The sequence below is a fragment of the Malaya genurostris genome, chromosome 1 (genome assembly GCF_030247185.1).
Source record: "Malaya genurostris strain Urasoe2022 chromosome 1, Malgen_1.1, whole genome shotgun sequence".
In the NCBI taxonomy this organism is placed as follows: domain Eukaryota; kingdom Metazoa; phylum Arthropoda; class Insecta; order Diptera; family Culicidae; genus Malaya; species Malaya genurostris.
The window spans coordinates 89,965,462-89,979,464 of record NC_080570.1 but is presented as its reverse complement, the minus strand read 5'-3'; the positions used below and the strand labels follow the sequence as shown (position 1 = coordinate 89,979,464).

Here is a 14,003-nt window from a genome sequence, read left to right as displayed (position 1 = left end):
ACGTTCCCCTTGATATTTGGAGATTTGTGCCTTGTCATCCATATTATTTGTTTTCATCATTTTACCGATGTGTTAGAGGGAGGGATCGAAGGGAAATGGTAAGTTTGGACTAGGAGAATGGGAGAAATTGACGACACAAAAAACATAGAAAGCAGAAGTAAATTCTGCACCCCTGAGGGATGCTGAACAATCTGCTGGGGATCACATTTAGTGAAAGCAGAAGTAAATTCTGAACCTTTGCGAGTTCCCGAACAGTCTGCTCTTAAAGCCTATTCAGGTTTGTTACTATGTACGTTTTTCTGATGAACGATACGTACATAGATTTTCTGAAAACCATAGTTCAGACGGAATTTTGTTTTCTCTAGAAGGCTCATTGAGTCATCGTCGATACTGCAGAAAAACATGCGTTTTCCCACAGTAACCGGACCCGCCTTGAGTAACATCTACCGATTCAACAAAATCCCTGGATTTTGCAGATCTAATCTCATCAGAACATCGGATTCTGCCAACCCTTCCTCAGTATCCCAAGGAATAGGAAGGCAAACCCGATTTTGATGTAGACTGTAGGGTTCAATAATGAACTTGCTATCGCCAGCCTGCTGGTTTATCAAACCAAGCTTCTGCTTGAGCCAGGCACTGCTCATCTCATTCTCCGGAGAGAACCAGACGATGCCGTACCTAAGTCCACAGCCTTTGAAGCTTGGTATAAACTCCGTAGACGGCGTTGTGAAGAGACATTTGTTCAAGTCTCTTAATAAATGGGCTTTCAGGTCCTCAGTGAACAATACCGTTCAACATCCGGACCTGAAAGCGCTCAGTTTGTTCGGACAAGTGGCCTCTAGAAGCAGAAGCCGCCTTTCCGAGAGCTTGTCTTTTGCGAATCTTCTTTTTTAGATTTCGCTCAAAGTTTTTACCTTTGTCTTCGCCTTCTGTTTCAACGGTGGAAGGCGAAGGACCGGGTTGAACATCCATCGCAGACTGACTACTCTCGAATCCATTCCCTCTGACTTCCATATTCTGGTCGTTCCGACACTTTGTGACGGAACTCCCAGGTTTCTGGCCATCAGACGGTTCGGAATGAGAGCAGTCAGATGATTGGATGTACTTTGTATCCATTTTTCGAAAAATAAAAGAGAAAAAAGCGATACGAATTTAAAGCGTGAAAGCGCGCGAGGAAATACTCTACCTTTCGCTAGTGCGATCCAAAGTAAAAGAAAGCCGAAAGTCCGTTCCAAAAGAACAGAGTTGGATACTCACTAGTACTTTAATCCTAATTAGGTAATCCCAGATTCGTCTATGGCAGAGAATTTGTACGCAATTATATTCACAAGTAAATATAAATGCTTCGTATGGACGAGTGTGACAGGCTGTCCAAATCTACACACACCGACCAAAGATACACTTGAAGTGTTAAATCGGAGTAATAAATTGTACACACAGTGGTGCAAACGTTCGAGACATGCTCGGCAAACCCGCAGCCCAACTGATAACCCCAGAGCAGCCCCCCCCCCCAAAAGCTGTTATAATCCAACAGAACAATTAATACCACAGAGGTCAAAGTGCAAAAATGACATCTGATTTGCATCCAGTGCACTGTCCCCACAGCCAAGGGAAAAAGGAAGCGACCAGGACATCAATTTGAGCAGCACTGTTCGCGAGCAGTTCCCAAACCGTCCACACCGCGGTGTACAATTTAACACTCCTGTATCTATATAGAACAGCTAGCGCTGGCTTACCGCGCAGATTCCCTGCATGGTGCCAAGTAGTAAAGGGATATAATTTAAATCCAACGATCACACAGCGACAGATCGTGTGAAGATGAGCCAAAACACATATAGCGAGTGCCCAAACAAAAAAGTTTGAAACTTTACTATCTTACCGGTATTGACCAGTACAATAGTTTTACACCACCAGTTGCGATTTAAAGGCAACCGATGGGTGTGTATTTTGCATCTGTCACATACCTAAGTGCCCAAAGGCACCGAATGTAATGTGAAGATAGAGTGCAAAAACATTTATTTTTCCACAGTGACACACATAGGAAGAATAAACTTACCTGAATGGTATGAGTTCATATCAAACCTGTATACTAGCAAAAGTGCTAATGGAATCCTATATACCGATGTTTGACCGGCAATATAATAAAAACACAAACACAGGCTTGCGAAGACGCGATGATCGAAGCGACCATGGCGAAAAAAGATCAGCAGCCACCAATTTGGCTGATCAGCACTTTAAAATATGCTGTTTCCAGCCACTAAAATGCACTCATTGCATCATTATAGGATGCGACAACCCTTTAAAAACACTGAAACCACTGCTATAGCTTCCACTCGCGCAGTTTTCACTGTTTAAACCGACTTTTATTTCGGAGGGTGTTTGTGGTGTTGTGTCCACTACCCGATCACTCACTACAAGAAGGTTGGAGGCAGGCATTTTTGAAATGAATGGAATTTTGAATAATAGTTCTTTGAATAGCTAGCCCATAAAAAGGCTGATTAATTTCTTAGTCACTCTAATATCACTCTTTGTATCACTTAGTCACTCTAATATCACTCTTTGTATCACTTAGTCACTCTAATATCACTCTTTGTATAGCCTTGAGGATCGACAATACATTGCTTGCAGTGATTGTAAATCCAAAACGTATTGCCCTCCCCGTTAATTTGTATCAGGCCGAATTAGCGCATGCGCGCCATATAAACGCCTCTTTCAATATGAGGAAATTACATTGTTACCCAGCATTTTTTTAATAATGTTGATTTGCTTACCTTTAGTTTTGTGTTACCTTATCCCCCATTGTTCAATTCAACTGAGTTTCGTTGTATTTTTTCCTTCTACATTATTTCCACTCCGTCCTTTGATGGCATGTTATTTTGTTCCTTGAATGTCAAAATTAGTTGTATGCAATAATATTATTTTTCTTACCAACATTTCCAATATTAACTATATTAACCAATGTTCCATTCCATTCAATTGCGATTTCTCTTCTTTGTTGGCGTAAATTAAGACGTAAATTAAGAAAAAACTAATAATAATTATATTTTTTTTCCTTTTTCAGCTCCACATTCATTCTGTTGTCGTACTGCTTCTGTTGGTCTTATAATTCCCATTCCTTGCTGATTGTAATACTCTGTGTGTTGCTTGTTATCATGTTCTGTGTACCCGAAATAAAACCCAAATCCAAAATGCAATTTTTACTTACAGTTTTTCCTTTTTTTTCTTTTCCTCTTTTCTTCTTCTTTTTCCCTTCCATCTTCATTTTTCCTTTTCCTTCTTTTTTTGATGCGCTTTGCTTGTTCTGGACCACTATGGTAATTTTTCTCTTTCCTTCTTTCTTCCTTCCTTCTTTTTTTAATTCCTTTCTTTCTTCTTCATTCCATTCTTTTCTCTCCTCTTGTTCTGTTGAGTTTTAGAAGCGCTTCTGCTTCATCCGATTCTTTCTCTCATTGTCGGCGTTTCATGCAAGCAAGATAGAGAAATCAAGGGTTAGTGTACTGTATATACATTGTGTGTGTTTTGCCACTCAGAATGGTTCAACGGATAAGGAAATGTAAACATGACGCTAACGCTCAGTGATATTTGACTATTACGAAATATAATTTTACTCTTTAATTATTTAGCTATCACCCCTAGAACATGTTTCCATTTCATTATCTTCGATTGTTCATTATCTGTGTTTACCATAAACTCAGGCTTTTTGAACAGCAAGTAAACCTAGACTCCCAATCGAAATGTATCACTACCAATTTGATACAACGCACTCAAAGGAACGGTAAAATGTATATTGTACATACACACGAAACACATACATACACACACAGTTACACACATTCACACATGCATACATACCCACATGTATTCCACACGCAAGCATTATAACATTGAGTTACTATTTCTACTCTAATAGATCCTAACTAAAACTAGTGTGCCAATAGTCATCTCATTAGTAGAGTCCCCATGTTATTTTAGCGATCACTCGACTTCTAATAAATGAATTGTGATAAAACCGAATACAAAGTCTTTGCCTCTTCTCTAAGAAGCAATAACGCATAGTAGTAGCTCGGAAATGGTTCAATACTTCTGTTTTAGCAAAGCAAAATGTTCCAAATTTCATGTTACTTCTGAAGTTTATCTATCAAACAGAGATAACAGATGTCACTATAACAAATGGTTCTCGTATATGAAATGACTAATGGATTTGAGATGAATGGGGGTACCGTTACCCAATTTCTATCTCTTCTAATGGTCGATCGCTAATCCTGAGCTGAAACGGTGGCCTTTATTACCATTCTTGCATGCAGTTACTCTTACACTTCACTCACACATAATCCCACCCATCAGGTCCAAACGATACATCCTCACAATACAAACTGGATGAACATCGTTTGACAGCTATCAGTGGTTTGTCCATTGGTTAAGTTATTATTATTTCGTTTTATTCTATAATATTCTATCTCATTCCACAGTAATCCATTGTACACAAACCACCAATAAACGTCAAATATGGACTCGATTTACCGTTCATTTGTTGTCATCGTGTGAAACCCAATTGGGATACGTTCACTCCACTTAACTTCAACTTCACACTGGTAATAGAGACCAGTAGTATGAAAATAAAACATAAAAAGAGCTCAGTTAAGCCCTACCGGCCTCTCCAACCCCGGATGTTGGAGCGTAATGCAATCAACATCTTATTCACTCACAATCGAAATGTATCACCATATACGGTTTGATACAACGCATACATACATACATGTATAAATATATACAGGCACCAAGACATTCTGACATACACACATACATACATACATACATACACACACATGTCTAATACATATACATATATACAAATATGTATTTCACACGCAAACATTGTAACATTGATGTACTATTTCTATTCTAATAGATTTTAACTAAATTCATTGTGCCAATAGTCATTTCATTAATAGAGTCATCATATTATTCTACCGATTACTCGACTTTCAATAAATGAATTGTGATGAAATCAAATACAAAATCTTTGCTTCATCTCTGATAAGCAATGCCGCATAAAAGTAGTTCAGAAAATGTACGATATCGCTGTTATAGCGACGCGAAATCCTCCTAACCTCATTTACTCTCGAAGTCAATCTATCGAACAGACACAACAGATCTCGCTCTAACCAATGGTGTTCATATATGAAATGACTAAAGGATTTGAGATGAATGGGGGTGCGGTCACCCAATTTCTATCTCTTTTATTGATCGATCGTTAGTCCTGAGCTAAAACGGTGGCCTTTATTACCGTTCTTGCATCCCACTTCACTCACATATCACCTCATCCATCAGATCCCACACGAGCACAACACAACCTCACAGAATAAACGTCAAAGATGAACTTAATTCACCATTCAACTATTCCGTTATCGTGTGAAACCTGACTGGGGTACGTTCATTTCGCTTAATTTCCACTTCACACCGGTAATAAGGGCCGGTAGTATGAAAATGAAACATAAAAAAAGAGCTCAGTTAAGCCATACCGGCCTCTCCAACCCCGGATGTTGGAGCGTATTGCAATCAACATCTTATTCAAATCGTTTCATGCTTCACTCAATAAACTCAATAATAAAACTAAGAGTTATAACCCATATTTATATTGAATTGTAACAATAATTAATCGTATCTGATGATGTTTGCAATACCGTCAAGCCCATCAACCATGGCAGGGATTATTCGCTACTACTAGTTATACCTATTTGTTGAGTGTACATAACAATAAAATATTGTATTTACAGGTTGGTGTGAAATGCATGGTACGTCTCAACGAATCGGATGATCATCTTTTGAATTGTTACATTCAGGATATGAAACCTAACAAAGGGCCATGCATGGTGTACGTTGAGGAGATCGCTGAAATACGAACTGTTCCTCATGAAAGATTACAACCTTTATCGCCAGATCAATGTCGTCGTTGGGATTTACCGCATCAACAACCCAAATCTTCTAATTTCCAGCATGCGAATATTTGTAAGTTACGTTTATCAAAATATTGTCATGTATGTGCTTCATTAGAGAACTGACCACTTTTTCTAATTTTGTTGTGAATACGACTTACTTTATTATAAGGCGTCTTTTCGAAATTTACCCTGTACAAGAATTGGTAAAACTTAATCATGAATGTCTCTAGTTGTATTTAAGGCAGCAACAAAATTTCTTCTCCATGCCATCGGAAATTATATTCGGCAATTTATGATGAAATTTTCAGTAGCATGAGATATCCTTAAATAACTCAAAATGTTTTGTATCAATTAGAATTAAGGTGAAATTCAGTACCAAAATAAGACCCACAATATTCCAAACACATGGATTGCACGAATCACCGCATAAAGCGTATCGTACAAAACAGACACATAGCCACACATATCGTACAAAACCGACACCGACGGAATATTTTCAGTGATTGAGTGCTGTGTGCTTACGACGCGTTATGCTTGCCAGTAAAGCAGGCACTTACGGTGGATGGTTATAAACCATGAGTATTTTTTAGTGGACTAATACGAAGAAGACATATGTGTTCATGTTGTTTAAGAAGGTTAATTTAGTCATTCAATTTATAATCGACATGCTCTTATAATTGATTTTCTCGCCTATAGTGAAATTGTTCATTTTTTGTTATAGGTCAAAATCTTCGATATGAGCTGTGTACTACTCATTCAGGTCATAATCGAGAGATACCTTATGATAAAAAAAGAACCGGAATTTTCATTTTAAAATTCCCGCGCTTGTCCAATCGGTAAACTTTTATTCTCTCAACGTTGGCAACACTTTTATACACATTCTGTCAAATTTTGACGCATATCGTACGATTAGTTTTTGTTTGGCGTCTATACAAAGAAGTTGAAAAATTTTCGTGTGGCGATTTTTATAATGGATGAAAATTTAGAACAACGTGCGTGCATCAAATTTTGTGTTGCAAATGGTTTTAAGTGTTCCGAAACGCTGAAAATGTTAGAAAAGGCCTTTGGTGAATCGTGTCTGGGAAAACCACGCATACGAGTGGTATAAACGCTTCAAAGATGGTCGTACAAGCTTGGATCATGATGAGATCCCTGGCCGCCCAACAACATCTGTTACTGAAGAAAACATTGGATCGGCGAAGCAAATCGTGTTGCAAAATCGTTCTGTACCGATTAGAGAGATTGCTGTGTTGTTGGACATCTTATATGGATCAGCCGAACACATTTCAACTGATGTTTTGGGTTTGAAACGCGTCGCTTCTCGGCTGGTGCCAAAAAAGCTGAATTTCACGTTAATGCGCCGGCTCACACAGCGTTGGTTGCGTCGCAGTTTTTGGCCAAAAACTCAACCAATATCATCAACCAAGCACCGTACTCTCCAGATATGGCCCGTGTGACTTTTTCCTCTTCCCCAGACTCAAATGGCCATTGCGGGGAACGCGTTTTGAGAACATAGAGACCATAAAAGAAAATTCGCTGCGTGAACTAAAGGCCATACCTTCGGCGGCCTATAAAACTTGTATGGAAACTTGGATCAAGCGTTGGCATGCATGTATTGCCGCAGGAGGAGAGTACTTTGAAGGTGGTAATAAAGAAATTTATTAAAAATTGAAATTTTGCGTTTTTAATAAATTTCCGGTTCTTTTTTGAACATAAGGTATGAATGCTGAGTGTGATACTTGTTGTGGTCGACTTACTTCTATGTAATTCCTTCAAAAACTCTTTAACACAATGCTTAGATATATGGTACTCGAAAATTGCTTACGGTCGAGACAACAGAAACAAACACAATACAGTGTAGTGAACAGAAACAAACACAATACAGTGTAGTATACGAAATGCTTCAAGCAGTTCGATTTTAACCGCCAAGCAAACACCAGCTTATACTGCTTATGTAACACTCTCTCCCCAAGGTGCATTTCATTTCTGACGTCTCGGGCGTAAACAAGTGATTTTTTTTTGGAATCAGAAAATAGTCAGCGTTCACTGGGGTTCAGATCTGGGCTATACTGTGGATGAGGAAGAAATTTATAAGCCTAATTCATTCAATTTGAGTTTGCCATAGATTGAGTCGTGAATTTTTTTTCTTCGATACATGATGTCATTTTTTCTTGATTTTTGCTATCTCTCGTAATATCAATCTACAATTAGATTTAACCAATTTGTGGATTTTTTATGTTTTCTAGTGTAACCTTCTCAACTGGACGAACAGAACGTTCACCATCATCGGTGCCTGTACGACCTCGTTTAAATTCGGCAAACCAATGAAAAATGGTTCTAGGGCTGAAAAGTCACCACTTGTGGCTGAACACCCAATTTAAATCTTATTAATCTAATTTTAACTCATATTGCAATAAATAGTTATTAAAAAATGGTTCTTTTCGATGGAGCAAGGCCTGGATAACATTTTGAAGCCATTGCTGAGCTCGAGCAGCACTTTTTTTTCTTCTAATAAATAAAACACGGAATTGTTTTGAAAATGAAATCGTTTTGAAAATCACAAAAGTATCTTCATTTAAATGGCCGTCACTTTTTTCTGACTAATCAAAATGTTATGAAATTTCACATACAGTCTTTTGAAAGTTAGTGCTACATAAACGTGTTATGGATTTGAAAATGATAGCGTCATCTATGTGGCAGTCACACATCATCAATGCTTAAGGCAGTTGAAATTGAGCTGCCATCTCTGCCTAGCAGTTCAGTTTAAACCGCAAAGCAGACACAAAGTTTCCACTACTTATGTACTCTCTCGAAGGCGAAACATGAAGAAATAGAAGCTTAATATTTGCTTTTTGTGCGAACGAAAACCCTTAAGTGTCCACATTTGGCGCAACCTGTAGTCGGTCGTCATAAATTTACACCAGAGACGTCAGAAATAATATCTCAAGAGTGCTACATAAGTAGTGTAAACTTTGCACCTGCTTAGTGGCTTCAATTGAACTGCTAGGCGGAGATGGTAACTCAATTTGAACTACTTTACGCACTGATGAGCCGAAGTTGAAACGTGAAGATATGGAAATTGAATATGTGCGTTTTGTACAAACCAAAAAATGCTGAAGTGTTATTTTTTTGTTCATACATTTTAAAATTAACAGGTAAACAGGTAACTGCACGGTTAATTCCATAGTTGGTGCGGCGTAGAGGGAGTCAAAGAGAAATTTTGTTACAGAGGTCGTACATTAATATTGACCTCACGAGGCAGTCAATCCTATCGTTCAATACATTTATTTGTAAACATATCGTAAAAGTACGCGACAACTTCCGTCGTACTTGTAGTTTGTCAAGACCAATCAGCAATCCACGACTTTCATCGCTCGGCAGTTCATGAGGATTCCAAGGTAATCGACGAAGAACAAATTCAATGACCAAACTCGAACCCAAATGGCGGAAAGGTTAAACGTTTGTCGCCAAACCATTTCTGATCGAATGATATGAAGATGTGAGAAAAAGGCTTCGCCTGGATCACTTCAAATAATGAACAGTTTTTTTCGACGTGGTGTTCTTTAGTTGACGGAGAGATAGAAATATTTATAACTTTCAAAGGCAACTACTTTGAATAAAGTATCTAGAACTAATTTGAATAAAGTATGAACCAAATGAAGTTTCCTCTCTGTTGAGTAAACGAAATTCCGAGTTAATTTTTAATTTTTGAAATGAGACTCTAGAACATTAAACCGTGGAATATACATATACTTCGAAATGGAATTACCATAATTTATTACAAATGGATATAAGTTAGGATATGAAATGAATTATACCACGATGAGTACAATCTTCAAAACATACAAGTAACTGTACTGAATTTGTAGTATAACGTTAGACAGAACTAGACCTCAATGAATTTGGCTACGCTTAAGATTATTCTGTTCCAAATATAAATACAATTAATGATGACCAGAACAAGGGTAGAGCAATTGAAGTAGTGATGAGCGAGCGCTCACAAAAAGTTCAATTTAAATGGTTCATCACAACGAGCGAACAAACCACTGTTTTTCAAAATAGAATCGTGTCTCTCTAACAACGCAATGTCTCGCCGTAATTAAATATGCCTCTACCTATGAACCGTAGATCATTCGAGTCGCAGCTTAAATTTGACATATATGGTAAGTCACAAGAGTCATTATTTGCTTGTGGTTGATTACTGCCCCATCCAAGAGGGATTTTGGAGGAAGAATCTTTTTGTGATCCAGCGGCTGAATCTTTTGTATTGCTGTGAAGAAGTGGCGGCAAATTTGGAACATCCCTCTTCGGTGGGAGTCGTGGGAAATTAATTTCATCCTTCTGTGGAACATTCTTGCGCGTTGATTCTTTACGGAACGCCTGTTGTCCAATAGGTTACTATCACGTTTGGGACACGATTTGCTAGTAGATGGATGGTCGCCATCACAGTTAACACATTTTACATCGATGTCATCTAGTAGGCAATCGTTGGTATTGTGTGGTTCGGCACATTTTCCGCACCGACTTTTCATGTGGCAATTCCTCGCTCCATGGCCGTAGTTCAAACAGTTCGTGCACTGTGTGACACCTGATGTATCGGTTTATACTTTTGCCATTCGATGATTCAAAGCCGGAACAGTTCGATGAGTTCAAAGCCGGAACAGTTATTTTGTAGCCTTCAGTACATAAACGGATTGTTGCCTGTAGTCCTTTGCTGATCAGCGTGTTGAAATCCGAGCGTAGAGTCGGTGGGAAGCCATTCAGGCATAAAGGCGACATTTTGTCCTTCTTCTGCAGTTTCTCTTCGACATCAACTGGCAGATCAGCGTATTGGTTGTTACTCAGCAAACGGTCGTTTACCTGTACATCATTTGGCTTCAGACGCTTAACATCCTTTGGATCTATCTCGGATCTATGGCGCGTTTTACCCATAGCGCGGGTAGTTTGGCAGCTGCGAATAAAAGATAAAACAAAATTAGTCGTATCAGGTTATTCGTCTTTTTTTTCTTGTTTTTTTTTTAAATTGCCCACCCATCCCCCACACCAAAAAGCTCAACAAGGAGCCCCCTGGTAATGGACGCAACTAATCTCAGTTCATTAATACTGGCAGAATTTCAATACTAACAAAAAAAAATAAGAAAAAAATGAGATTAAAACAATTTATTCTGAGATGTGCAATTAACTAATTTATTGGTGTGGAATCCCAGTGGAAATAAGTTTACTTTTAAGGGATCCACGTTTAATATCTAAAATCGAATAATAGAATACTGTTGACGTTTAACTAACATTGATATACAGATAGATTACGATTGTTCAAACTTTACGCTTATTGTACAAAAATTTCATTCAGTCTTTGTCTACAGTAGTGCTTTAATCTAGATCTAAATATGGTACGGATGTTAATTTGTTGTATGTCAAGAGGAAGTGCATTAAATTTTGTAGGATCAACAAACATAATACGTCTTTGGCCCAGAGTTGTTTGTATGCATCTTGGCCGCATCCTTCGGTCCGTGTGGGTCCGCGGGAAACACCCCCAGGCTACGAATACAAGGCAGGTGACCCGCATGCTGTTGATAGACTAGAGCGGCCTTCCGTGGACGATGATGGTGATTTTACGGAAGAGAATAAGAAAGAAATATACAGAGAAGTAAATATTGGCGAAAACGGAGTAAAAAGGGGATATGGGAACGAAATGACTAAGAACAACAGAGATCTGATTAGTTGACATCGAGATGGTGAAAAGACGGGGAGGGGGGAAGCAAAAAGGTTAGTGACAGCAAAAAGATCTTGTTAGTTCCGATGAATATGGTGGACAGATGAGGAATCGGGATAATCGGCGGAAGTTAGTGTAGTGCAGGGGAAAATTAGTCTTAGCCACAGTTTAAACAACGTCGTTAAATAGGAGGAACTTTCTAGGCCAAATGTATCAGATTACACTTGTGTTTGAGGTAATGATATATGAGAAGCATATATGAACTATCCCGAGTTGCCAACACATCCCGAGGCGGTCTACTTCGGGCCCTGAGGGATTCCAGTAGCTCCTACCTGGCGTCGCGATACTCTACGCACGACCACACGACATGCCTGATGTCCTGATAACCGTCGCCACAGGTGCAGAGCCCGCTCTCCACGATCCCAGTACGCCGGAGATGTGCGTTGAATGTATAGTGATTTGACATGAGCCGTGACATAACACGAATGAAATCACGACTCACGTTCATCCCCTTGAACCAAGGTTTCGTCGATACCTTAGGAATAATGGAGTGTAGCCATCGTCACAGTTCGTCATTCGTCCATGAAGTTGCCAACTTTCGAGAGTTTTCTGACGAGAAATACTGAAAAAATCATTGAAGCAGATTGGTCTTTCATAAATAATGCGAAGGGACCCAGACTGACGATATTGAATAAGACCGTCCAGTTAAAGCTATCAAATGTTCCCGTATTTTCCCCAAGAAACACGGGGGACACTTTCCTGGCTTCATTGCTTCTATTGAACTTAGACTGTCCGTGACAATGAAGTAATGGTCTTTGGGCAAGGTTTCAATGATCTCGAGGGTGTACTGAATAGCAGCTAATTCTGCGACGTAAACTGAGGTCGGATCACTGAGTTTTAACAAAGCGGTGATGTTTTGATTGAAGATGCCGAAGCCTGTGGACCTGTTGATATTTGATCCGTCAGTATAAAACATCTTTTCACAGTTGACTGTTCTAAATTTGTTATTAAAGATATTAGGGGCCACTTGAGGGCGTACGTTATCCGGTATTCCATGAATCTCTTCTTTCATGGATGTATCGAAAAACACAGCAGAATCAAAAGTATCCAAGAAATGAGCACGGTTGGAAGCAAACGAAGAAGGATTAATATTCTGAGCCATGTAATCAAAATACAAGGACATAAAATGGGTTTGAGAATTAAGCTCAACTAACCTTTCGAATTTTTCAATCACCAGAGGATTTCAAATGTCGCATCGAATGAGCAAACGATATGACAGATCCCAAAACCGGTTTTTCAATGGAAGAACGCCCGCCAGCACTTCGAGGCTCATTGTATGAGTCGATTGCATGCAACCCAAGGCAATACACAAACAACGATACTGAATTCTTTCCAGTTTAATGAAATGGGTGTTCGCGGCGGATCGGAAGCAGAAGCATCCATATTCCATAACGGACAATATCGTTGTTTGGTACAACCTGATCAGGTCTCCTGGGTGGGCACCCCACCAAGTTCCGGTTATTGTGGGAAGAAAATCGATTCTCTGCTGGCATTTTTGTTTCAGATACCTAATGTGACATCCCCAAGTGCCTTTAGAGTCGAACCAGACCCCGAGATATTTGAATGTGAAGACCTAAGCTTTGTTTTCACCCCCTAGTTGAAGCTGTAGTTGTGCTGGTTCTCGCTTCCTTGAAAATACAACCAGCTCAGTTTTCTCCGTAGAGAATTCGACACCCATTTGAAGAGCCCCTGTGGATAAGTTGGCAAGAGTATCTTGTAACGGCCCTTACAGATCGACAGCTTTGGGTCCTATAATAGACACAACGCTGTCGTCGGCAAGTTGTCTTAGCGTACAAGATGTGTTGATACATTCAGTGATGTCTTTTACGTAAAAATTTTATAAAAGAGGGCTTAAACATGAACCCTGAGAAAGACACATGTAGCTAAATCGTATTGTCGGCAAATCACCATGTGCGAAATACATGTGTTTCTCGAACAATAGATTGTATAAAAAGTTGTTCAAAACTGATGGTTTCTCAGATAGTATATTTATGGAAACTGAATCAAAAGCCCCCTTGATGTCAAGGAAAACTGATACCATTTGTTCTTTACAAGCAAATGCCATTTGAATTTCTGTTGAGAGCAACGCAAGACAATCGTTCGTTCTTTTGCCCCTGCGGAAACCAAATTATGTATCTGAAAGCAAACCATTAGTTTCGACCCAATTGTCAAACTGAAAGAGAATCATTTTTTCGAACAATTTGCGGATACAGGAAAGCATAGCAATCGGCCGATACGAATTGTGATCGGAGGATGGTTTTCCTGGTTTTTGAATGGCGATCACTTTCACT

At 39.1% G+C, this 14,003-nt stretch overlaps 1 protein-coding gene across 9 annotated transcripts in view; it reads left to right on the top strand.

Annotated features, from left to right (window-relative positions):
• LOC131440686 (protein ovarian tumor locus-like) overlaps positions 1-14,003 on the top strand; it is a 101,255-nt gene that overhangs the window by 50,072 nt on the left and 37,180 nt on the right. For all 9 annotated transcript variants that reach the window (XM_058612184.1, XM_058612183.1, XM_058612182.1 and 6 more), the window contains one exon: positions 5,778-6,009. In XM_058612184.1, coding sequence (XP_058468167.1) covers positions 5,778-6,009 — 232 coding nt within the window. The remainder of the gene's footprint in view (positions 1-5,777; positions 6,010-14,003) is intronic.